Source organism: Lampetra fluviatilis, chromosome 62 (assembly GCF_964198595.1).
Source record: "Lampetra fluviatilis chromosome 62, kcLamFluv1.1, whole genome shotgun sequence".
In the NCBI taxonomy this organism is placed as follows: Eukaryota; Metazoa; Chordata; class Hyperoartia; order Petromyzontiformes; family Petromyzontidae; genus Lampetra; species Lampetra fluviatilis.
The window spans coordinates 3,155,135-3,181,711 of NC_136336.1; the positions used below are offsets into that span (position 1 = coordinate 3,155,135).

The window sequence follows — 26,577 nt, forward strand, 5'->3', positions numbered from 1 at the left end:
CTTCCGTATGTTCGTACGTTCGCACGCTTGCATGTTTGTGCGCGCGTGTTGTTATTGGTGGTGGTGGTAGTAGCAGGAGCAGCAGCAGCAGTGTGTGGGGGAGGGGGCGGCACATATGGTGTTCGTTAGCCCGAGCCTCCTGCTGCTGCTGCTGCCGCCGCTCCTCGCGATTGGCGGTGGCGGCGGCGGCGGCGGCGCTCCTCGTGTTGGTGTTTGGCGGCGGTGGCGGTGATGATGGTGGTGGGGGTTGGGCGGTGGCCGCCCTGCTCTCCATAATAATGGCCCCGGGGCAGCGCGCAGCGGCCCCCGGCCCGGCAGGACGCTGGGAATCCTAAAACGTGCACGCACGCACACACGCACGCACACGCACGCACACGCACGCCAAGACAAAGATTCTACCCCTCCCACCCCATATCCACCCCTCCCGCCCCTACAGCCTTTAACAGACTGTTTGTGGGGGGGGGACGCGGGGGGCCCAGTACCGTTAGCGAGACGGGCACGCAGAGGGACGGGAGTGAAGGGACGCGGGGAGAGTGATGGATGTGCGTAGAGAGGCTCGTGCAGACGCCCTAATAGAGAGCGTGTGAGACTCGCACAAAGAATCACCCGCGTCGCCTTTGATAGACTGTTGGGGCGAGATCCTTCGGCGAGCACCTTTGAAGGCCGCCACGGTACGCGAGGGGGTTGGTGTGGCCTGCACTACGCGTGGCTGCGTTGTTTTTTGTTTGTTACGTGCGCTGTACCAGGCTCTTAATTTAATGCCGAGTCGACCTAAGGGAGGCCCAGGCCCTGTTCGGTTAGGCGTCGCCCATGTTGGCCGTGAGCAGGAATCCAACTCTCGTCGCCTGGTGTCTTAGTGCACAGCGCATTAACCGCTGCGCCCACCGCTCCACCCACCGCACTCACAAACGCGCACTCACAAACGCGCGCACTCACAAACGCGCGCACACGCGGACGGACGCGTTAAACCGCGGTTCTCTTAAGATGGCGACGTGGCCATTGTGGACCCCCCGTGGGGGTCCAGGCATCGGCACGGGGCCCGCGGCAGAGGCGGAGGGGCGGGGACGGGTTTTTATATTTTCTAATCTTTTGAGTTTTCCATATTGGATTTTTTGTATTTTAATTAGAATGTCACGTATATTTTTATTATTATTATTATTATTTTTCTCACGGCCGCACAGGAACCGTTGTTGTGACGCTGCCCCCGTTGTCAAGGGATGGAAGGAATTTCCGTTCGGAACTGTTGCGGGGAAGCGCAGAGTCGCCGCGTTGCCCGGAAGATGATGTCATAGGATTACTTCTCTCGGTCATCTCCAGCAACTCGTCTCGTGTACACGTCCCCGCTGCTTCATGCACGCACAAGAGATAAAGATCCCCCGTGTAGCCTTTAAGCGGGCTGTTTGGGGCAAGTGCTTTTAGCGAGCGCCTAATGGAGACCGGCCGCCTTTGTGTCCCCCTATGCTGATGTTTACCCACCCGCACCAGGTACTCATTTGAGGCCGAGTCGACCTAGGTGAGGCCCAGGGGCTGGTTCAGATAATCGTCACTGGTGTTGGCCGTGAAACGGGAATCGAACACACGCGTGCACGTGACGTGCACACACATGTGTGCACGCGCACACACATGTGTGCACGCGCACACACGCGACATGGACCAAGCACACACACATGAAGTGTGCACACGCACACATGCGCGCACACACGTACGCCTCCGGTAAACATTGGCGTGCTGGCAGCCGCGCTGCTCTACACGTGGCTGCCTGTGACTCGGCGCTTTGGAGGCAGCAGCAGCAGCGAGGGTTGGTGGATCGCACACACATCCACACACGGTCGTGAAACTCCCGACCCGTGGGCGTCACTCCCGGCTTGTGGCCAGGCTATTTTGGCAGTACAGCAGCAAGCGGGTTGATTTACCTCCCCGCTCTCCTGCTCGTGGCTTTTCGTCCACGCGTCATTAGTCCGTGCCCGTCGCAAAGCTCGTGCTGGGAGTGCTCCCCCCACAAGCCGTTTCGCGTTCTGGCGCCTTGCGAAGCTCCCTGGCACGTGGAGCGAAATGTCGGACGTTGTGCCGAGCGAGAGGGCCCGGACGGGTTAAACAAAAAAAAACGTGGGAAATTTCCGTCCGGTTGTTTTTTGTGCGGACATTGGCTGTTGGCTCACCGCGCTCAAGAACCCGGGGCTCCTGAGAACCTGGACCGAAACCCCCCCCCCACCACTCCCAGTATCAGCAGTGCCGCTGTGTGAACCCCCGTGAGCGTGAGGACACCGCAGGTCCAGATGTCGAACTCGGCGTCTCGGCGGTACTGGCGCAGTGTCTCTGAAACGGCCATTTATGAACGCCGCGCGAGGCAGTCGGGCCCAGGCCTTGAGGGCGCCATTGGAGTCGAGTCACAGCCAGCTCTTTTAAGTCGCAATGATGTGGAGGCTGTGGGAGCTCGGCGGGGGGGGGGGGGTGCGGGAGGACGGGTTTTCTTTCTGCTCGGGCTTTTGTTCGCAGCGAGGAATCTGCGTGGAAGATGCTTAATCTCCGGCTGCGCTGCGAGCCTGCATGGTAATCACATTAGGCCAGGAAGGCAGCACCCGTGGCCTGCTACCCAACCCGCTCAACCCCCCCCCCTGCCCCCGCCGTCTCCCCCCCCCTCCCCCCCGTCACGGCTTAAAGTTACAGATTATAATGATCATAATCGGAGCGATCGTTCCATTTACAGGAGCTCGACTCATTGGTCGGTAACGCTGCGGCGTTAATAAGGGGGGCGGTGGGAGGGGGGATCGATGTATAGTGTGTCTCTCCCGAGTGTCCCAGGAGGTTTGCAATGGACTTATCGGAGACGCACAGCCAGCACCATTGAAATGCCGGAGTGGAATCTTGCGTCTGAGCCGCCGCCGATGAGTCAGTGGTCTCAGCCCGGTCACGAGTGGCTTGCGCCACAGAAACGAAAAAAAACAACACCCGAAGTATTGAGTTCTCGCTTAATAGCGTTGGCTAAACTCCACCCCTGATGATAACAAACATCGCGATGACTAACATGCGACGAGCGTTCACTCTCGCCGTCGGTCTCTCGCCGTGTGTGTGCGCGTGCCTTTGTCTCCGACGCGCTTTGTTCCCGCGTGTCTCTCGGTCGACTTGCAGGAAACCTGTTTTGCCCGTTGGTTGGTGACCTGGGGGGTGGTTGGGAGGGGGATATATTTAAGTCGCACATTTACAGAAAAATGGAATCTATGCTCGGAATGTGGTGACGTGGCTCGGAATGCGGCGGTTGCGAACGAGCGCTCGATAACACTTCCGTTCCCTGCCGCTGCTGCCCCTGCCGCCCGCCAATCGCGAGTGTTTTCAGGGATCCACAAATTGGGGTTTGTGGAGCGGGTCTGCTGCTTTTACACGCACGCAGAGACTCCTTCCCGCGTGACCTTTAACCTTTGTGACCGGCCTGCTGATCGGTAGGGTCACGCGCGGTTGGGGTGAAGTGTGGGTACACCGCCCCCCCCCCTCCTCCTCCAAAGCGCCCCTGACTAGCTTGGAAGATTTAGACCACGATACCTCTGGCAGAGCCCTCTCTCTCTTTCCGAGTGGAGGTCCTTCTGCCAGCAGTGGCTTGAGCATGGAACTGCAGGGCTGCGCTGTTACCTTTTTTTAAACCGAGAGACTAGTGCACGCGACGTACAAACGTGCGGTTTATTATTTGCTTATTTAAAAAAAAAAAATCTTTCACCTGGGGAAGGCCGCTCAAGATGCAACAGCTGGTTTGCACGCCCGTTCGAGGGTTGTCGGCTGCTTAAAAAATACAAATCCGGGTGTTGGGACCTGAGCCCAAGGTTTGAATGCTCGAGTTTAGTGCCTCACGAACGTTTCTCTCCCGATGTGTTTAGGTCCGGATGGGCTAAAAGGAGGCAGCCCCCTGCAAGTGTCCTGCTCCTGCCACTACTTGGCATGGGGACCCCCCCAAGTAGAGGGAGCTCTAGAGAGGGTATTTGGCCTACTCTTCCACGCTGCGCCGACGTGTTGTTGGACGAGGTCCGGAGTGCCCGCACTTTACCCCACCGCACGCAACCTTGCCCGTCAAATTAACCGTGGACCCATTTAGATTGCTGCTGGGTGGACCGAGTCGGTGGGGTGGTGTGTGGATTCAAGAAACTTGCTCCATTGGGTTCCACGGGCATGCCGGGAGATGTAATGGAATCGGGCGGCCTCTGGATTGTTATCATGATCTTTATTATAGACTTGAGGAATCCGATGAGCTCATGAAGCTATTTGTCACAGATGTCCAGGATTGCATAAACGTGGGACCACGGAAGTAAAGTCCTACCACTGATTTTTCTCGTGTCATCACTCAAGCTAATTAACCTCCTTCCTTACCTTCCACAGAAAGAAAGGCCTGTTGAGGGGGGCCGTTGAAGGGGGGGGGGGGGGAGCTCAAGGGGGGGGGGGGGCCACGCACACATCGGAGCCGGTGTGACGCTGGCGACTCAACGGCGGCGCTCGCAGCACCCGCGGGATTCCGCGGCAACAACAGACATCCTCGGCGGCTGTAGGAGCAAGCGACCGGCGGAAATCCGTGGCAGCAGGAGCGCCGCAGTGGACCTTCCTCGCCCGGTTGCGGCGGACGGGACCGAGGACACGAGCGTGGCACGACCTGCCTCGCAGTGATAGAGCGGAGCTCGGCGATTCCCGTAGCGATACGGCCTTGCCGTGACCGTCGTCGGTTCTGCGACCCGCGCGGTCGACTCGGCCGTCGCTCCGGAGCGAGCGACGATGCAGCAGAGCGACCTGGACGAGAAGCTGAAGCGCTCGCTGCTCAAGGCGGCGGCGGGCGGCGGCGACCCGAGCCAGGTGCTGGCGGTGGTGACGGCAGCCGACGTGGCGCTGCACCACCTGCAGCAGCAGCAGCAGCAACAGCAGCAGCAGCAGCACCACCAGCACCTGCAGCACGCTCACCAGCACGCACAGCAGCAGCAGCAGCAGCACACGGCGGCAGCGCTCATGAGCATGGCCGGCACGGGCGCGGCGGCGGCAGCGCAGGCCGTGTTCCTGCCATCGCTGCTCGAGGTACGGCACGGCAGCAGCAGCTACGGCACGTGTCTCACCTCACACTTGGTGAGTCGGTGGGTGAGTGAGGCGGCGGGTTTGTGAGTGACTGAGTGAGGGGTTGGGCGGGCGGGCGGGCGGATGCTGGGAGGTTGGTTAGTCCCAGCGTGCCGGTTAGTCCCAACACTGTATGTCTTTTGATTGCCGCGTGAGGAGTGGTGACGCAGCGATTAGCGCGCTGCCTGAAGAACCAAGAGACCCGGGTTTGAATCCCAGCCACGGCCCAAAGCAGCACAACTGGTCTGAGCCTCTTCCTCGGCCTCAGATGATACCTGGTGCGGAGTGTGTAAAGACGACATCGCTGGAGAGACAAAGATGTCCGGGCAGTGCTAGTCACACCAACCCATCGTGTACGTGGCAGATCGTGGGTTCGATCGCGACCGCTGACGCGAATATTTTCTCCGGGTCCGCCGGTTTTCCCCTCCAAATTTAGAATCGACGTCACGCGTTTTGGCTATTTGGCTGCGATGAATTTGCACGCGATAAGCCACCTTTGTTGAGCTATCATTTGTGACGGCCAGGTCTCTTCTGAAAAAGAGCTACATAGCTCAGTGGACCTTACCTGGTAAAATAAAAAAGGTTTAGTTTAGTGTTCCAAAAAGCCTGGGGGGGGGGGGGTGTTTAAGTTGGCACCGGTGGGAGCACAGATGTTGCGTGCATATGCCAGTCATCTCAGTCAGTCAACCCACAACACCTGGCTCTGCTAGCGAGCCTTCTGCACCTCACACGATCGCCTCAATGTGCCATGCATATGTGTGTGTGTGCGCGCATGTCCTCTCTGTACATGGACTCTCTGCATATGTTGGTTTATGTACTGTGTGTGTTTGTGTACACTCTGAAAGTCGTGCGACTTTACCGAAAGAACCAAGAATATGAATCCCTGCAGTCACGGAAGCTTTAAATCGAAGAAAAAAGTAGTTGTACTTGCGTGGCTTTCGATGATTTACCTTCTCAAAAAGAAATCTGGCCATGTTTGCACTCCCCAGAAAGGGCATTTCGTACCCCCAGGGGGTGCGTGCACACCCCAGGTTAAGAACCGCTGGTATGATGTAATCTTGTCGATGAACGTACGTGTAATTATCGTGTATGCGTGTGCCTGGCACGGGGGGGGCGCTGTGGCGACGTCACAGCCACCTTGTGGCGCACGGTGGCGGCTATTGTTGTTGCTGTGCGTGTAACTTGCCCCAATACCCGGCTGGAGGCTAACTGGGGGATCTTTGTCTGTGTTGGACTTGATGTTCCCTGTGTGAATAGGTATGTACGCTACGTGCTTGTGCTGTGTATTGTATGTGCACAAAGTACTATAGGTGCGTGCACTCTGGGTGTGTGCACTCTGCTGTGTGTGCACCTCTCTACTCTCACTTTGTGTGTACTCTGTGTGCGTGCATTATCTGTCCACGTAGTGCGTGTCGGTGTACTATGTCTACTCTACATGCGCTCTGTACTCTGTGTGTACTCTGCTGTGTGTGCACCTCTCTACTCTCGCTTTGTGTGTACTCTGTGTGCATGCATTATCTGTCCATGTAGTGCGTGTCGGTGTACTATGTCTACTCTACATGCGCTCTGTACTCTGTGTGTACTCTGCTGTGTGTGCACCTCTCTACTCTCGCTTTGTGTGTACTCTGCGCGCGTGCTCTGTAATTGACGTGTACTCTGCGTGTGCTCTCTGCGTGTGCGCGCCCGCCTGCCCAGCCCCTGCCGCTGCAGCTGCGCAAGGACGTGCTCCTGGGCGAGGGCGAGGCGCCGGTGTTCCGTACCGGCGTGAGCCGCGTAGCCGACGAGATGCTGGCTGCGGCTGCCGCTGCCGCCGCCGCTGCCACCTCCCGCGACGTTGCCATGTGCTTCACCGCCGGTACCGGTGCCGCCGCTCCCCACACCCCCCCACACACACCTCCCCCCACGAACTCCCCCCCACACACACACCCCCACACACCACCCCACACCGGCGTGGGTTTTTTCTGGGCTAATTGGGCCAGGTGGTGGCTCCGTGAGCTGCTCGACATCGGAGAGTTGGAAGTTCAAATTGTTGTTTGGGGAGGTTGATCCGGCCCCATCATCCCATCCTCCGAAGTCGATGACGAGGCTATACCGCTTTGTGTGGGATGTCAACAGAGGTTGTCCTATGGGTGGACTCGCCCCGTCATAGTAACGTGGAATTTCCAGCACTGGCTCGGGGAGGTGAACGGGTGATGAGCACCAAATGCCTTAATGCTCATTCGAGCACAAAAACCACTCTTGACGTCAAGAAGACGTAAAACATGAGGAATGATTGGCATGCAACGGAATATTATTAACACGTGACTCCGGAAGTAGTTCTGTGAAGTCAACTTCCGCTGTCAGACACAATGTTATCCACCGCTCGCCGGGAGAATTCCAAATTCAACTTTCAAAAACAAAATTTAAAAATGCTGCCGAGGGTCAAGCGCACATTTGCGAGTCGTGTTGCGGCTTCCGTGTGGTACGCGAGATAACATTTTTTCCGTATTTGTTTCACCGATTGTGCCGGTACCCCCCCCCCCCACCTTCAGCCCCTACGTCGACCACCAGCTCCTTGCTGGGCGACGACAGCAAGGGGGGCGACAAGTCCCGGGAGGACTCGGCCCGGCACCACCAGCAGCAGCAGCACCAGGGCGGCCACTCGCACCACCCGGTGGCGCAGCTTGGCTCCCACCTCAACCCCGCTCACCTTCACCACCACCAGCAGCACCACCAGCATCACCTGCAGCAGCAGCAGCAGCAGCAACACCATCACCAGCAGCAGCAGCACCATCAGCAGCAGCAACAGCATCAGCAGCAGCAGCAACAGCAGCAAGCCTCGCCGCATCTGCCGCATCACCACCACGTGCACCACCACCACCACGGCGACGGCGCGGTGCTGCACCACCCGGGCGCTGGCGGGATGCACGGCCTGACGTACGCCACGAGCAGGGACCTGCGCGAGGCCTACGGAGACGCCTTCCCCTTCCTCGACATGAAGGTGCGGCCGTGCGGGGCCCTGGCGCCAACCCTCTACCCTCGCCCCACAACACCCCGCTCTCCCTCGCGCTGACCCTGAACCCTAACACCTGACCCTTAACAACTAACCCGAACAGCAGAGGTCGCAAATGGGTTTTGATTTCTTACCCGTACCCGGCCGGGTACGGGTACCCGTTCCCTACCCGTACCCTACCCGAAATGAGTGACAAACGGTGACTCACCAGTGACTCACGGCCTACCCGTACCCCTACCCGGCCGCACCAGGGTCGCAAACGGGTACCCGTACCCGGCCGGGTACGGGTAGCCGGGTATCGGGTAGGGTACAGGTATCGGGTACCCGATTGCGACCTCTGCCGAACACTGACACTAACACCGACCCTAACCCTAACCACACTTGAACTTGGTGTGGCTGGTCGATGATGGGCGGGTGTTGTGACGCGGTTCAGGTTAATATTCTTAGGTTTTTTCGGTAAAGTCGGGTAGGTAAAAAATTAAAATTAATAAAAGTAAAGTAAAAATAAAATAAAAATCACGACGTTTCGGAGGCAACACAAGCTTCCGTCTTCAGGTGGAACCGTCACAGCACGATAGCTGTATCAAGTACTGAAGACGGAAGCTTGTGTTGCCTCCGAAACGTCGTGATTTTTATTTAATTTTTATTTATTTTTATTTTTTACCTACGTGACTTTACCGAAAAAACCTAAGAATATGAATACTTGCAGTCACGAAAGCTTAAAATCTAGAATTAGGTTCAGGTTAAATTCTCTATTGTGCCCTCCCCTGGGGAGGCGGCGTTGGGAGAGGCGGAACAGAACGCTCCCTACCTCCCTCCCCCCACCCCCACCCCTCGGTACTACCGGGTCATTCTATTCCTGAGCAAGGTCACTGCCAGAGAGCTCAGTCTCTACGATGTCCGATCAGCCCTGGGAGGTTTTTGTAATTCTACTATCTGACCCACCATCATCATTCCTGTTAAAGATTGCAGATGAAGAACAAGCAACTGGGTGGCTTGTGCTGGCTCGGAGTATGATACCTTGGTTCAATCCTTCCGACTGGATGTATCCGTCAAAGCATTCGAAATGGCCATGTCACGCGTGCTCTTGAAATGTTTTAATATTTCTCCATTGTTTAACAAGGAAGGGGGGTAGCTTGCTCATTTCCATCGACGGCCTTGACAGGCCCGTATGGAGTGGGCTTTGGTAGGACGCGTCGTGGCCGGAGTGATTGTGGCCGATGGTCAAGAATAACAACGGAGAGGCAGCCAAGCGTACGAGAGCACGTCCACCAGGGAGGGAGATGGAGCGATGAAATTGGCTCCTGTCGCATCGCAGGAATGTCAGGGATGTGGCGACATCTTGCGGATGGCGGTCGGGGCGGCCTTCATCCAGCAGTGGATTGATCGCGGAGGATGATTACGATGGTGACGATTGCCGTTGATGTGAAATTCCCGTTGTCGTCTCTTCGGACCCGCAGCTTGCAATAAAGCAGGAGGCCGAGGCTGTCCCAGGCTGTGGGGACGGAGAGCTTCGGCAGCAGCAGCAACAGCAGAACTTTGAGCAGCAGCAGCAGTCGGTGCCGAAGAAGAAGAAGGCGAAGCGCAAGCCCAGCGCCGCTACCAAGGTGAGCTGCACCCACGGTGACGTGGCCGGCAGGAGCCTGTCCTCCGATTGTCCATGCTGACAGTCGGAGCCCACCCTAACCAACCGGAGCCTAGGCTTAACCACACTAGCCAAGCCTAACCCTAGGACTCACCATAACCCCACAAGTCAAGCCTAACCCTAGGCCTCACCATAACCCCACTAGCCAAGCCTAACCCTAGGCCTCACCATAACCCCACTAGCCAAGCCTAACCCTAGGCCTCACCATAACACCACTAACCAAGCCTAACCCTAGGCCTCACCATAACCCCACTAGCCAAGCCTAACCCTAGGCCTCACCATAACACCACTAACCAAGCCTAACCCTAGGCCTCACCATAACACCACTAGCCAAGCCTAACCCTAGGCCTCACCATAACCCCACTAACCAAGCCTAACCCTAGGCCTCACCATAACACCACTAGCAAAGCATAGCCCTAGGCCTCACCATAACCCCACTCACCAAGCCTAACCCTAGGCCTCACCATAACCTCACTAGCCAAGCCTAACCCTAGGCCTCACCATAACCCCACAAGCCAAACCAAACCCTAGGCCTCACCATAACCCACTAACCAAGCCTAGCCCTAGGCCTCACCATAACCTCACTAACCAAGCCTAACCCTAGGCCTCACCATAACACCACTAACCAAGCCTAACCCTAGGCCTCACCATAGCCCCACTAACCAAGCCTAGCCCTAGGCTTCACCATAACCCCACTAACCAAGCCTAACCCTAGGCCTCACCATAACTCCACTAACCAAGCCTAGCCCTAGGCCTCACCATAGCCACACTAGCCAAGCCTAACCCTCGGCCTTACCATAACCCCACTAGCCAAGCCTAACCCAAGGCCTCACCATAACCCCACAAGCCAAGCCTAACCCTAAGCCTCACCATAACCCCACTAGCCAAGCCTAACCCTAGGCCTCACCATAGCCACACTAGCCAAGCCTAGCCCTAGGCCTCACCATAACCCCACAAGCCAAGCCTAACCCTAGGCCTCACTATAGCCACACTAGCCAAGCCTAGCCCTAGGCCTCACCATAACCCCACTAACCAAGCCTAACCCTAGGCCTCACCATAACCCCCACTAGCCAAGCCTAACCCTAGGCCTCACCATAACCCCACTAGCCAAGCCTAACCCTAGGCCTCACCATAACCCCCACTAGCCAAGCCTAACCCTAGGCCTCACCATAACCCCACTAGCCAAGCCTAGCCCTAGGCCTCACCATAACCCCACTAGCCAAGCCTAACCCTAGGCCTCACCATTACCCCACAAGCCAAGCCTCACCCTAGGCCTCACCATTACCCCACAAGCCAAGCCTAACCTTAGGCCGTGAACTCCCTCCCGCCCGTCTCCCCCCGTCGTCGCTTCCCACGCAGACGCTGGGCCTGGAGGCGGACGGCACGGCAGTGCTCACGCACCCGCGCCCGTACGCGTGCGACCGCTGCAGCGCGGCCTTCCGCACCAACTACCACCTGCAGAGGCACTTGCAGTCGCACACCGGTGAGCACAGTACGAGCCTCTTTTTTTATCCTTTTTACGTTTGCACGCACAATCCCCCCCCCCGCCCCTCCACCCCTCGCCCCCCCCCGCCCCCCCCCATACCTTCCCACTCCCCCGCCCCTCCACCCCCCCACCCCCCCGCCCCTCCCCGACCCTCCCCCGCCACCCCCCACCACCCCCCCATCCATCCCTCCACCGCCCCCACCACCCCACCCCCCCACTTGCGCCCCCCCCCCTCCCCCAACCCACACAACGCGTGGCACGGAACTGACGCGACGCGGGCCGATGGCCGAGCTCGGTCGAAATCGACCTCGGGAGACGCAACCTCAAACAAAGGAGCAGAGCCGGGCGGCCCTTGAGGCCGCGTGGCGCCGGGGAGGCCCCAATCGTCGTCCTTAAGGGTTCAGATTCGTCGCATAGGGCGATCGACAAGGTGGTCCGAATTATAAAAAAATGACACGGCTAAATTTACTCTGTTTGGATCACACACGGCAACAACATCGCCCACCCCCACCACCTACTGCATAATCACAATAATGATAATACTCTAATAATCCATAATAGAGGTTTTGGGGTTGGATTGCTGAATATAAATGTTGTGTCGTTAAACCCGCCACCACCCGACACAGCCAATTAGTAGGGTTTGTCACGTAAACAAAACATGCCAATTCATTATTCGTTCAGCACACCGGTGTGTTGGAGAGCAAATCCTCAGCGTTTACAATTCGTGCTTCGCCAGTAATTCCAACCGGCATCATCAGGCGGGACAGCCAGATTTGTGGAGAAATCCTCCTGTGCGTTACCTTCAAAGGGCAGACGACAGCGCCGGGGTGCTTTGTTCGGGGTTGCGTTCTCCCGCTGGCCGCCTGCGTGGTTGCGATTGCGGGAACGGCGACTCGGTTGTGGCGGGAAAGCCTCTGACGGACGGCGATGAGTTTGTGCGTGTTTCCCTGGACAGCCTCGCCGAGTCCTCAAGACGCCTTTTCAGGAGGGTCCCCTGCGCGCGGGAGCTTTCGCCGAAGCCGCGTTGGGAATTTTTACTTTTTCAACTAACGACGGCCGCTCGGTATCGTCGCCCGCCGATTTCATGCTCGCACCACATCGCCTGCTCCTCTCTCTCCTCCACATCACCCACTCCTCTCCCCCCTCCACATCACCCACTCCTCTCTCTCCTCCACATCACCCACTCCTCTCTCCTCCACATCACCCACTCCTCTCTCCCCTCCACATCACCCACTCCTCTCTCCCCACCACATCACCCACTCCTCTCTCCCCTCCACATCACCCACTCCTCTCTCCCCTCCACATCACCCACTCCTCTCCCTCCCCCACATCACCCACTCCTCTCCCTCCTCCACATCACCCACTCCTCTCTCCCCACCACATCACCCACTCCTCTCTCTCCTCCACATCACCCACTCCTCTCTCCCCACCACATCACCCACTCCTCTCCCTCCTCCACATCACCCACTCCTCTCTCCCCACCACATCACCCACTCCTCTCTCCCCACCACATCACCCACTCCTCTCTCCCCTCCACATCACCCACTCCTCTCTCCCCTCCACATCACCCACTCCTCTCTCCCCTCCACATCACCCACTCCTCTCCCTCCCCCACATCACCCACTCCTCTCCCTCCTCCACATCACCCACTCCTCTCTCCCCTCCACATCACCCACTCCTCTCCCTCCTCCACATCACCCACTCCTCTCTCCCCTCCACATCACCCACTCCTCTCTCCCCACCACATCACCCACTCCTCTCTCCCCTCCACATCACCCACTCCTCTCTCCCCTCCACATCACCCACTCCTCTCCCTCCCCCACATCACCCACTCCTCTCTCCCCTCCACATCACCCACTCCTCTCTCCCCTCCACATCACCCACTCCTCTCCCTCCCCCACATCACCCACTCCTCTCCCTCCTCCACATCACCCACTCCTCTCTCCCCACCACATCACCCACTCCTCTCTCCCCTCCACATCACCCACTCCTCTCTCCCCTCCACATCACCCACTCCTCTCTCCCCTCCACATCACCCACTCCTCTCCCTCCCCCACATCACCCACTCCTCTCCCTCCTCCACATCACCCACTCCTCTCTCCCCTCCACATCACCCACTCCTCTCCCTCCTCCACATCACCCACTCCTCTCTCCCCTCCACATCACCCACTCCTCTCTCCCCACCACATCACCCACTCCTCTCTCCCCTCCACATCACCCACTCCTCCCCTCCACATCACCCACTCCTCTCCCCCCTCCACATCACCCACTCCTCCCCTCCACATCACCCACTCCTCTCTCCCCTCCACATCACCCACTCCTCTCTCCCCACCACATCACCCACTCCTCTCTCCCCTCCACATCACCCACTCCTCTCCCTCCTCCACATCACCCACTCCTCTCTCCCCTCCACATCACCCACTCCTCTCTCCCCACCACATCACCCACTCCTCTCTCCCCTCCACATCACCCACTCCTCCCCTCCACATCACCCACTCCTCTCCCCCCTCCACATCACCCACTCCTCCCCTCCACATCACCCACTCCTCTCTCCCCTCCACATCACCCACTCCTCTCTCCCCACCACATCACCCACTCCTCTCTCCCCTCCACATCACCCACTCCTCTCTCCCCACCACATCACCCACTCCTCTCTCTCCTCCACATCACCCACTCCTCTCTCCTCCACATCACCCACTCCTCTCCCTCCTCCACATCACCCACTCCTCTCTCCCCACCACATCACCCACTCCTCTCTCCTCCACATCACCCACTCCTCTCTCCCCACCACATCACCCACTCCTCTCTCCTCCACATCACCCACTCCTCTCTCTCCTCCACATCACCCACTCCTCTCTCCTCCACATCACCCACTCCTCTCCCTCCTCCACATCACCCACTCCTCTCCCCCCTCCACATCACCCACTCCTCTCTCCCCTCCACATCACCCACTCCTCTCTCCCCACCACATCACCCACTCCTCTCTCTCCTCCACATCACCCACTCCTCTCTCCTCCACATCACCCACTCCTCTCTCTCCTCCACATCACCCACTCCTCTCCCCCCTCCACATCACCCACTCCTCTCTCCCCTCCACATCACCCACTCCTCTCTCCCCACCACATCACCCACTCCTCTCTCTCCTCCACATCACCCACTCCTCTCTCCTCCACATCACCCACTCCTCTCTCCTCCACATCACCCACTCCTCTCCCCCCTCCACATCACCCACTCCTCTCCCCCCTCCACATCACCCACTCCTCTCTCCCCTCCACATCACCCACTCCTCTCCCTCCCCCACATCACCCACTCCTCTCCCTCCTCCACATCACCCACTCCTCTCTCCCCTCCACATCACCCACTCCTCTCCCTCCTCCACATCACCCACTCCTCTCTCCCCTCCACATCACCCACTCCTCCCCTCCACATCACCCACTCCTCTCCCCCCTCCACATCACCCACTCCTCCCCTCCACATCACCCACTCCTCTCTCCCCTCCACATCACCCACTCCTCTCCCCCCTCCACATCACCCACTCCTCTCTCCCCCGTCCACATCACCCACTCCTCTCTCTCCTCCACATCACCCACTCCTCTCCCCCCTCCACATCACCCACTCCTCTCCCCCCTCCACATCACCCACTCCTCTCTCCCCTCCACATCACCCACTTCTCTCCCCCCTCCACATCACCCACTCCTCTCCCCCCTCCACATCACCCACTCCTCTCCCTCCTCCACATCACCCACTCCTCTCCCCCCTCCACATCACCCACTCCTCTCCCCCCTCCACATCACCCACTCCTCTCCCTCCTCCACATCACCCACTCCTCTCCCCCCTCCACATCACCCACTCCTCTCCCCCCTCCACATCACCCACTCCTCTCTCCCCACCACATCACCCACTCCTCTCTCCCCACCACATCACCCACTCCTCTCCCCCCTCCACATCACCCACTCCTCCCCTCCACATCACCCACTCCTCTCCCCTCCACATCACCCACTCCTCTCTCCCCCGTCCACATCACCCACTCCTCTCTCCCCACCACATCACCCACTCCTCTCTCCCCACCACATCACCCACTCCTCTCTCCCCTCCACATCACCCACTCCCCTCTCCCCCTCCACATCACACACTCCTCTCCCCCCTCCACATCACCCACTCCTCTCTCCCCTCCACATCACCCACTCCTCTCCCTCCCTCCACATCACCCACTCCTCTCTCCCCTCCACATCACCCACTCCTCTCTCCCCTCCACATCACCCACTCCTCTCTCCCCTCCACATCACCCACTCCTCTCTCCCCTCCACATCACCCACTCTTCTCCCTCCTCCACATCACCCACTCCTCTCCCCCCTCCACATCACCCACTCCTCTCCCCCCTCCACATCACCCACTCCTCTCTCCCCTCCACATCACCCACTCCTCTCTCCCCTCCACATCACCCACTCCTCTCTCCCCTCCACATCACCCACTCCTCTCTCCCCTCCACATCATCGTTATGATAACAACAGCGATTATGACGATGATGACGACGATCCTCCTTGTCACCCCTGGCCGGGTTGTGAACCCAAGCTGTGACCACAACAACAGCCACCCAAGTTCACCGGGCTCTAGAGGGGAATGAATGGCGCCCTACTCTAGCGCTGCTGTTTGGCGATTGGCGGCCGTCGAGAGCGGCGCACGCGCCTTCTGCTTCTCCTCCTGCTCCCCCTGCTCCTCCTCCTCCTGTGATGTCACTCCCACCTGAGATGCTTCTTCCCCCCCCCCATCCCCCATCTGCCTCATTTCCCCCCCCCCCCGCTTCAGTTTGTTCCGCTCCTTGTCTCCCTCCTCGCCCCGTCCTCCTCGTCCCCGTCATCATCGTCCCTGTCATCATCCCATCCTCACCCCGTCCTCCTCCTCACCCTCCTCCTCCTCACCCTCCTCATCCTCACCCACTGCCGACACTGCCGGTGACCGCCCGCCTGCGTGACGTGACGCCTTTGCAGGCGGCGCTCCGAAACCCCACCGCGGGCAAACTCGCTGAGCGCTGCCGCACGGAGCATTGTGGGTAGATAAAAATCCGGGCGCAACTCCTTGCGGTGTCGCCACCCGTAGGTTCAATCGGCCTCTTGGCTCCGGGCGAATATTGGAAATCCCGATTATGCTGATGAGACCCAGCCCCGAGTTTGCTTCCTCGTACAGATGCCGCTGGACGTTATTAATCCGGAAAGCCAATTGGAAAAAATTAACGTCATGTTTATACGTGGAGATGCAGCATGGGGCTCTGCCCGTATCCGCCTCGAGCATGTAGTCTGCGTAGCCTCGACAGAGCCCCCACCTGCGATAACGACGGTCACCGTTGCCACGGTGTGAGCGTTGTCCTTGCTTGGCGATGTCTTCACGCGCTCCCCTGGTCCTCCCAAACGCCCGTGAGGTCGCGAGCCGCGATGGGTGACGTGTCCCGATCGACCCTGCCGACGAAGCAAGCGGTTTATATATTATTAGGTTTTTTCGGTAAAGTCACGGAGGTAAAAAATTTAAATTAATAAAAGTAAAATAAAATAAAAATCACGACATTTCGGAGGTAACACAAGCAACACAAGCTATCGTGCTGTGACGGTTCCACCTGAAGACGGAGGCTTGTGTTGCCTCCGAAACGTCGTGATTTTATTAAATTTTTATTTTATTTTCATAAATTTTAATTAAAAATTTTTGCCTACGTGACTTTACCGAAAAAACATGAGAATATGAATCCTTGCAGTCACGAAAGCTTCAAATCTAGAACCAAGCGGTTTATCCCCGAGACTCGAGCAAGGCTTCCGCCTGCGTAGACGACATTCTTTCACCGGCGGTAACAATCTCTACCGGCGTTCAGAAAGTCGCGGCCGTTCGCTAAAAAGTTAACGCAGAGCGGCGAGTCGCGCGGCGAGGTCTGCGAAGCCATCCCGCGCGGTCCGCCAAGTCCACGTTGGATCCATCCGGTTCGTCCCGCCGTTTCATTTTGGCCGACGGGCGACCGCGCGTGGCCTGCTGACGACGGGACCACCCAAAAGCGGCGAGCCCACATTTTTACAATGACAATTTGCCCTGCGTGCCCGTTCATCCGCGTACAGCGACGATCGGCCTGGGTCCGTCTGGCACCTCCGCTCTTCCACTACCGAGCGATGCGTCGTCAAAGAATCTGCCGTCAATCATCTGCAGCCTGCCCCCATCACCATTGGCCGTTCCCGATCGCCCATGCCTGCGCGCTTGTATGTTTACACGTGCGTGTGTGTGTTTGTGTGTGTACACGTGCGGGTTTGCTTGTGAGCGCGTGTGTACCCGTGCCTGTGTGTACGCGGGGGGAGCGGTGGCGCAGCGGTGAGCGCCGTGCGCTACGAACCCAGCGACCAGAGTTCGATTTCTGCTCACAGCCAACACAAGTGACGATTTATCTGAACCGGTCCTGGGCCTCCCCTAGGTCGATTTGGCCTCAAATGATTGCCTGGTGCGATGTATAAACATCGCCACTAGGGAGACAAAGGCGGCTGACCATGGTGCTGGCCACACACCCCCTCATTCATACCAGCCTGCATAGGTTCTCACCAACAGCACTTGCACCGTTTGTGAAGTCTATGTTGTGATTTTGCCTTTGAAGCAGTATTCTTGGTTCTTTCGGTAAAGTCACGTAGAAGGGAAATAATAAAATAATACAAATATAAAACAATAAAAATGCTCACGACGTTTCGACTGCAACACAAGCAATCATCATCAGGTGTGAAATCCACAGCAAGAAAATTTGAAAAAGCTGTTGATTTCACACCTGATGACGATTGCTTGTGTTGCAGTCGAAACGTCGTGAGAATTTGTATTGTTTAATATTTGTATTATTTTATTATTTTCCTTCTACTTGACTTTACCGAAAGAACCAAGAATATGAATCCCTGCAGTCACGAAATCTTTAAATCAAAATTGGAAGCAGTAGTTCAGTGTTTAGTACACCATGCTACCAACCTGGAAACCCGCTCGCGGCCAACACCAATGGCAAATATCTGAAGCGGTCCTGGGGCTCCCCTAAGTTGACTCGGCCTTAAATGAGTAGTACCTCGTGCGGTGTGTGAACATCAGCATTGGCGAGATGATGTCAGCTAGACGCGGTCCTGGCCTTACCACCCAGGTGCCAGACTTCATAGGTGCTCGCAACAGAAGCTGTCCCGACAGTCTGCCAAAAGGCTTTAACGTGGCAACTTTGTCCTTGTATGATCATGTACCCGTTCGCACGTGGCTGTGCGTGTGTCCATGCGTGTGTTCATGCGTGTGTGTGTGTGCGCGTCTTGTGTACGCGCATGCGCGCGTGTGTGCGTGTAGTGGCACAGTAGGGTACTGCTGGTGCATCTACTGGTCATCTCAGTCGGCCAACCCAAGGCAACTGGGTCTGTCCCGTGACCTCCTGTCAGCGAGCCTTCAACACTTGACGTGGCCTCAGAGTGCACCTGGCCTGGCACGGGCACCGTGATGACGTCACCGTCACTTTGTGGCGAATGGCGGGTATTGATGTGTAGTGGGGAGCGGTAGTGTAGCGTTTAGCGCGCTGCGCTACAAATCCGGCGACCCGAGTTCGATTCCCGCTCACGGCCAACACCAGTGACGATTATCCGAACCGGCCTTGGGCTTCCCCTAGGTCGACTCAACCTCAAATGAGTACCTGGTGTGGTGTGTAAACTTGGCCACTCGGGAGACCGACGGCCGGGCGTGGTGTTGGCCACCCACCCCCTCGTGCGCCGTATCGGCCTTCATAGGTGCTCGCTAACGGCACTTGCCCCGACAGTCTGTTGAAGCTATAGGAGGGGGGATCTTTGTGTGTGCCTGTGTGTATGTGCGCCTGTGTGCGTGTGTGCGTACACGCGCCCCGCTAGCCACGATGCCGGCGGGGCGGTGTCTTTGCAGTAACCGTTGCTCTACCGCTGGTCTTTGTCCCCTGCCCTTTCCGACAGGTGAACGGCCGTACCAGTGTAGCACGTGTAGCATGAGTTTTGTTCAAAAGTACCTGCTCCAAAGACACGAGAAGATTCACAGTGGTAAATCTGAGAGCGCTCACCCTCTACACCCCCTCCCCACTCCCGCTCGCCTGCCCCCTCTCCCTCCGCTGCCTCTCCCTCCCACGCCGCCTCTCCTCCCGCGTAGTCGAATTCACGCACGGCTGGCCGTCGGCGGACTGCGTGAGCCCCGTGTTCGCCTTCGCCCGCACCCCCGCCCCCCCCCACCCACCTCCCCCCCCCCCCCACCCCCCCCCACCAGCCACCCACACCAGGCAGCGTGGTTCTTTGTCCCAGGAGTAGTTCCGTAGTTCCGGCCCAGGGCCGCCACGAGGCGCCCCGCTCCGTACGGCACCGAGCGATTTGTTTATGCCCCGTCCTTGCGAGCGGCCTAGCAGTGCTAATCGGGCACCGGAGGTGAGGTGGGGGGGGGGTGATGGTTTCCGCTCGCTGCGTGTCTAGGTTTAGCGGAGGAGAGCCTGAGTTATGGTATGTTTTGGGGTAACGTTAAGTTGTCTTCCGTGTGCCGCCCCCCCCAAAAGACGTTTAAATAATTCTAGCCTTCGCCTTCCTCTTGCACTAACCATAACACTGGCACGAACTTGAACCGTGATCCTCAGCCTGACAGCGTCCCTAGCTCTAGCATTGTCCTAACCACCAACGCCGACACCAATCCCTCAGCCTCGTCCCTATTGCGGCGACTCCCAGTCCTAACTCTCTGCGTCTCTGGTCCGCGTCTTTAACCTGCGTGGTGGTGGCCGGGGCATGGTTACTGCAAAGCGGTGGCGGTGGTTGCTGTGGTGGTGGTGGTGGTGGTGATGGTGGTGGTGGTGGTGATGAGGCTTGACTGTGCTGGCTGGCTGTGCTGTGCCGTGCTGTGCTGTCCTGTGCCGAACACCAAAGGTGAAACAGCAGGAAGGTCAAACTGCGGAGTGAGTAAAAACGCCCAGAAGGTGGTGCTGAGTGAGAGGTAGGGTTTTGCTTGGGGGGGATATCTAAGACTGCTTAGGAGGGAAGCCATAATCCAACAGTGGATAGTTTATAACAGATGAGGATTATGGCTAATGCCAGGGGTCCGGTTGGCTTGTGTGGTTAGGGGTTGCCGCAAAGACAGTATTTGGTTGGCTCGTTTGCTTACTGTAAGGGAGGGAGAGGGCTTAGGGGTTTGTGGGGTTATGCTCGTGGTAAGGCTGGTGTCCGTAAGGGTGTACGGATGGCGTCTGTTTAGCTCGTGTGGTTAGGGGCAGGGAAAGTGACATCACCTGGTGTGGTTAGGGGGGGTGGGGACGGTGACATCACCTGGTGTGGTTAGGGGGGTGGGGACGGTGACATCACCTGGTGTGGTTAGGGGGGTGGGGGGTGGTGACATCACCTGGTGTGGTTAGGGGGGTGGGGACGGTGACATCACCTGGTGTGGTTAGGGGGGTGGGGACGGTGACATCACCTGGTGTGGTTAGGGGGGTGGGGGTGGTGAAATCACCTGGTGTGGTTAGGGGGGTGGGGACGGTGACATCACCTGTTGTGGTTAGGGGGGTGGGGGTGGTGAAATCACCTGGTGTGGTTAGGGGGGTGGGGACGGTGACATCACCTGGTGTGGTTAGGGGGGTGGGGGTGGTGAAATCACCTGGTGTGGTTAGGGGGGTGGGGACGGTGACATCACCTGGTGTGGTTAGGGGGGTGGGGGTGGTGACATCACCTGGTGTGGTTAGGGGGGTGGGGACGGTGACATCACCTGTTGTGGTTAGGGCGGTGGGGACGGTGACATCACCTGGTGTGGTTAGGGGCGGGGGGCGGTGACATCACCTGGTGTGGTTAGGGGTGGTGACATCACCTGGTGTGGTTAGGGGGGTGGGGACGGTGACATCACCTGGTGTGGTTAGGGGGGTGGGGGGTGGTGACATCACCTGGTGTGGTTAGGGGTGGTGACATCACCTGGTGTGGTTAGGGGGGTGGGGGCGGTGACATCACCTGGTGTGGTTAGGGGGGTGGGGGCGGTGACATCACCTGGTGTGGTTAGGGGGGTGGGGATGGTGACATCACCTGGTGTGGTTAGGGGGGTGGGGACGGTGACATCACCTGGTGTGGTTAGGGGGGTGGGGATGGTGACATCACCTGGTGTGGTTAGGGGGGTGGGGACGGTGACATCACCTGGTGTGGTTAGGGGGGGTGGGGACGGTGACATCACCTGGTGTGGTTAGGGGGGTGGGGGTGGTGACATCACCTGGTGTGGTTAGGGGGGTGGTGACATCACCTGGTGTGGTTAGGGGGGTGGGGGGCGGTGACATCACCTGGTGTGGTTAGGGGGGTGGGGGTGGTGACATCACCTGGTGTGGTTAGGGGGGTGGGGGTGGTGACATCACCTGGTGTGGTTAGGGGGGTGGGGGTGGTGACATCACCTGGTGTGGTTAGGGGGGTGGGGGCGGTGACATCACCTGGTGTGGTTAGGGGGGTGGGGACGGTGACATCACCTGGTGTGGTTAGGGGGGTGGGGGTGGTGACATCACCTGGTGTGGTTAGGGGGATGGGGGCGGTGACATCACCTGGTGTGGTTAGGGGGGTGGGGACGGTGACATCACCTGGTGTGGTTAGGGGGGTGGGGGTGGTGACATCACCTGGTGTGGTTAGGGGGGTGGGGGTGGTGACATCACCTGGTGTGGTTAGGGGGGTGGGGACGGTGACATCACCTGGTGTGGTTAGGGGGGTGGGGGTGGTGACATCACCTGGTGTGGTTAGGGGGGTGGGGGCGGTGACATCACCTGGTGTGATTAGGGGGGTGGGGGTGGTGACATCACCTGGTGTGGTTAGGGGGTTGGGGGTGGTGACATCACAGGGGGGTTGGGGGACGGTGACATCACCTGGTGTGGTTAGGGGGGTGGGGGGGTAGTGACATCACCTGGTGTGGGTTAGGGGGGGGGGGGGTGGTGACATCACCTGGTGTGGTTAGGGGGGTGGGGGTGGTGACATCACCTGGTGTGGTTAGGGGGGTGGGGATCGGTGAGACATCACCTGGTGTGGTTAGGGGGGTGGGGGACATCACCTGGTGTGGTTAGGGGGGTGGGGATGGTGACATCACCTGGTGTGGTTAGGGGGGTGTGGGATGGTGACATCACCTGGTGTGGTTAGGGGGGTGGGGGCGGTGACATCACCTGGTGTGGTTAGGGGGGTGGGGGTGGTGACATCACCTGGTGTGGTTAGGGGTGGGGGATGGTGACATCACCTGTGTGGTTAGGGGGGTGGGGTGGTGGACATCACCTGGTGTGGTTAGGGGGGTGGGGGTGGTGACATCACCTGGTGTGGTTAGGGGGGTGGGGGTGGTGACATCACCTGGTGTGGTTAGGGGGGTGGGGGGTGGTGACATCACCTGGTGTGGTTAGGGGGGTGGGGATGGTGACATTACCTGGTGTGGTTAGGGGTGGGGAGGGGTGGTGACATCACCTGGTGTGGTTAGGGGTGGGGGTGGTGACATCACCTGGTGTGGTTAGGGGTGGGGGTGGTGACATCACCTGGTGTGGTTAGGGGGACGGTGACATTACCTGGTGTGGTTAGGGGCGGTGACATTTCCTGGTGTGGTTAGGGGGGTGGGGATGGTGACATCACCTGCCGTGGTTAGGGATGGTGACATCACCTGGTGTGGTTAGGGGTAGGGACAGTGTATGGTGGCTGAAGTGGGTAGGGGGTGGTAGGGGTGTCGTGTCCGGTGCTGTTAGGGCTAATGTCTAGTTGGCTGGCGTGGTTCGGCTTAGTGTACGATGGTTTCCATCCTGGTCAGTCAGTACTTGGCGCTCGGCCTACGTTGGCTCTCACTCTGGTGAGCCTGGGTGGCTTTGCTGCCCTTGCCCCTAACCACCCCCCCCCCCGTCACTCCGTTGGCAAGTCCCCTGCCTTCACCGTTGGTCTTCGCTGCTTCCTGTGTGCGCGTCCACACGCCCCCCCCCCTGCCTGCTCCATTCCATGCATATCCCCGCCTCCCCCCGCCCTGCCCCCCCCCCCCCGCCCGCCCCTTGCGCTTGCCTCTTCACCGGATCACCCCGACGGACTGTCGGAAACTGCCCGCCGCGTCGCTCGCCCGAGTTGCTTTTTCTTTTTTAAACGTGGTTTACGGTGGCCGTGTCGGAGACACCGAGCCGGTGATAGACCGGGTTCTCAAGGCGTAGCGAGTTGATGGTCTCAGCCCGGTAATCGCACAAGAGACCCGCACCAGTATCACTTTGTAGGCAAGAGCATCGGTGGTGGTTAACCTATGAATAGACTCCTCATCCCCATTATAAGAATGTGGAATTTCCACCACCTGCGCTGGAGGGCTGTGATGAACGCTATGGTGTGGCGTGACCTCGCGGTGTGGCGTTACCCTGTGATGTGGTGTGGCTTGGCCCCCATGGTGTGGCACCTACAGGCGAGAAGCCTTTCCCGTGCGACCAGTGCAACATGCGCTTCATCCAGAAGTACCACCTGGACCGGCACAAGCGCACGCACAGCGGAGAGAAGCCCTACAAGTGTGAGTTCTGCCTGCAGGTGAGACGCGCACGCACGCACGCACACGCACGGTTAAACACTCGCTCACAATCACGGCTTCGCCATCCTTGCACACGTACGCGCACACAACAGCAAACGCAAATTTTTCGCTAAGTGGCAGTGACGTCACCGTGGCACTTGTGCCAGGCTAAGTGCACTTTAAGGCCATGTGAAGTGTCGTGCGCCCGCTGGCAGGAGGTCACGGCACAGACGCAGCATTTCGCATGGGTTGAATGGCCGATATGACTGGCCGATGCACCACCTGTGCCCATTACTGTGCAAACTTCAATGTCGACTACCACTGAACCACGTGAAATATACGCACGCACACACGCACCCGAAGGCTTCTCTTACACCCCCTCCGCTCCTCCACCCCGCCCATCCCCCCAGTGCTTCGCCCGTTCGGACCGGCTGCTCAAACACCGGCGCATGTGCCACGGCACGGGCCCCGAGGAGCGCAAGACGCTGTGCGGAGACGGCGCCGCCGGTGCCCCCAAGAAGAAGAAGAGCAAGAAGAAGCCTCCGCAGCAGCAGCAGCAGCAGCTGTCGCACCTGGACGCGGGCGACGACTCCAAGTCGCTCGTCGACCCCTCCAAGGACGGCTTCACCGTCGACCTGTCCCAGCTGGGGGGAGTCGCGTCCGGCCAGCACGGCCAGCACGGCCTGCTCATCGACCCCGGCGGCGGCAAAGACCGCGGCGGCGTGAAGAAGAGCGGCGACGGCGGCGGGGGCGGCAAGATGGAGAAGCGCGGGGCGGGGTTGATGGATCACGATGGCGGCGGCGGCGGCGTGGACATGATGGGCGACGACGGGGGTGGGGGCGGGAGCGGCGGAGCCAAGGGAGGGTCGCACAATTACGACGGTGCAGCGCAGTTCCTCAAGAAGAAGCGCTTCATCCAGGGCGGCGGCGGCGGCATGGGCGGTGGGGGCGGCATGGGCGGCCGGGACTTCCTGCTGGGACTCGGGCCGCAGGGAGGACTCGTCGATTCCGCCATAGCAGGTACGGGGCCGTGACGGGGGCGGAGCGGGGAGAGTGGTGACAACGTGGCCCCTTGTATTGTGAGCGGCGTGGTGAGTGGTGTCAGGTGAGGTGGGTGGTGTGAGGTGGGTGGTGTCAGGTGAGGTGGGTGGTGGGTGGTGTGAGGTGGGTGGTGTCAGGTGAGGTGGGTGGTGGGTGGTGAGTGGTGGGTGGTGAGTGGTGTCAGGTGATGTGAGAGGTGAGTGGTGAGTAGTGTCAGGTACGTGGTGAGTAGTGTCAGGTGAGGTGAGTGGTAAATATCTTGAGTGTTTCTCAGGTGTTGTGTGCGGGGGGGTTGGCACCCTCCCACCCGCCCGCGCCACCTTGTCTGTATTAGACCCCGACGGACCTGCAACCGTCGCGTCCGCGACCCCCGAGAAGTTTGTGCGCGGGTTTCTAGCCACGGCGGACGCGACCCTCGGTCTCGGTGCTGCCGCCGCCAGGCCCCCCCCCCCCCACTTCTAACGCGGATCGATGAGGGACGGTGGGCGCCGTGCGTCGTGGTGTGCAGGCGGGGTGCTGGGGTCGCTGCTGGACGCGTCGCAGGCCATGGGGCTCGACCTGAAGATGCTGCATGACAAGAACGGCGGCGGCGTGGGCAGCCTCCCCGACGAGGTGCTGCACACGCTGCTGGAGCACTACGCCAGCAAGGCCGACGCCAACGTGAGTCACGCCGTGCGTGCGAGGGGGGCGGTGGGGGGGGGTGTACGGGACGAGAGAGGCTTGCGTTGTCCGTGGGCCAGGGCGGTGGTGGTAAAGCTGTGCCTCCTGTTGCTTCTTCGTCTGCGCGGATGAGTGTGACGACCGTCCGCCGTGCGCCGTCACTGGCCACACGGTCTCGTGGCGTATCGGCGGTCGCAAGTCCCCTGGGAGTTTGAGTCCTCGGTTGGGAGGGTGCGGGGCCGACTCTCGGCCTATCATCTCGCCCTCCGTGGTGGATAAATGAGCACCGACTTTTTTGTGGGGGAAGTCAAACATCTGTTGTCCAGAATACGGGTTTTTGTTTCTTGGGTTAGACCATGTAAGTATATCAATGTGTCGTTAAACCCGCCACCACCCGACACTGTCACGTAAATAGAACGTGGCCAATTCGTTCCTAGTACAGCACTAACCGGTTGTATGTCGGAGAGCAAATCCACAACGTTTACAATCTGAGCACGACGTTTCCGCCACTAATTACAACCGGTTTCATCGGGCGTCACAGCCAGATTCGTGGAGAAATCCCCCTCCTGTTTCGTTGCTTAAATAGAAGGGGGGGTCGATGCGACGGCTCACCTCGTCCGCCACTGGCTCGTCCTAAGCAGCAGAGGGGCCACCTTGTGGCGTTGTACGAACCCGTTGTCGCCGGTCTCGATGCGTTGCAGCGGCAGCAGCAGCAGCAGTTTGGCCTGGGGGGGGGCGGCGATGGCGGTACGGCCACGGCGAGCCCGGGCCTCTCCCGCGGCGACGCCGCCGCCGCCGCCGCCTCCTCCACCTCCTCCTCCTCTTCCTCGCCCCCCGTGGCCGCGCCCAGCGGCGGCAGCGGCGCCACCTCGTCCACCTCCCCGCCGGCCTCTGCGGCGCTCGCCGCCTCGTCGGGCGACAAGCAGAGCATGATGCAGGTGGGGTTGAGGACGTGCGTGTGTGCGGTGTTGTGACAATTGACCCTGTCTTGGTTCTCTCCCCATGTCGCCTCTAAACTCTGTCTCTCCGTGACCCTGAACACCATCTCCACCGTGCTCTGTCTCTCTGCCTATCCGTCTGTCACTATCCCTTGCCCTCTTCCCTCTCCGTCTCTCCGGGCCGTCGTCTCTCCGCGCGTCTCTCGTCCCGCGTCTCTCACAGCGTCTCACTCTCCCCGCGTTTCCG

At 59.2% G+C, this 26,577-nt stretch overlaps 1 protein-coding gene across 15 annotated transcripts in view; it reads left to right on the forward strand.

Moving 5' to 3' along the window:
- LOC144951434 (uncharacterized) overlaps nt 1–26,577 on the forward strand; it is a 69,451-nt gene that overhangs the window by 26,833 nt on the left and 16,041 nt on the right. For 7 of the 15 annotated variants that reach the window (XM_078881681.1, XM_078881680.1, XM_078881682.1 and 4 more), the window contains 11 exons: nt 4,363–5,091; nt 6,775–6,934; nt 7,611–8,059; nt 9,532–9,678; nt 11,076–11,208; nt 17,298–17,435; nt 19,158–19,241; nt 23,593–23,711; nt 24,102–24,711; nt 25,241–25,392; nt 26,094–26,330. In XM_078881681.1, coding sequence (XP_078737807.1) covers nt 4,750–5,091; nt 6,775–6,934; nt 7,611–8,059; nt 9,532–9,678; nt 11,076–11,208; nt 17,298–17,435; nt 19,158–19,241; nt 23,593–23,711; nt 24,102–24,711; nt 25,241–25,392; nt 26,094–26,330 — 2,571 coding nt within the window. In that variant the 5' untranslated portion in view covers nt 4,363–4,749. Of the gene's footprint in view, nt 1–451; nt 672–4,362; nt 5,092–6,774; nt 6,935–7,610; nt 8,060–9,531; nt 9,679–11,075; nt 11,209–17,297; nt 17,436–19,157; nt 19,242–23,592; nt 23,712–24,101; nt 24,712–25,240; nt 25,393–26,093; nt 26,331–26,577 lie in introns of those variants that run through there. The other 8 variants (XM_078881685.1, XM_078881686.1, XM_078881690.1 and 5 more) reach the window with 8 other exon arrangements.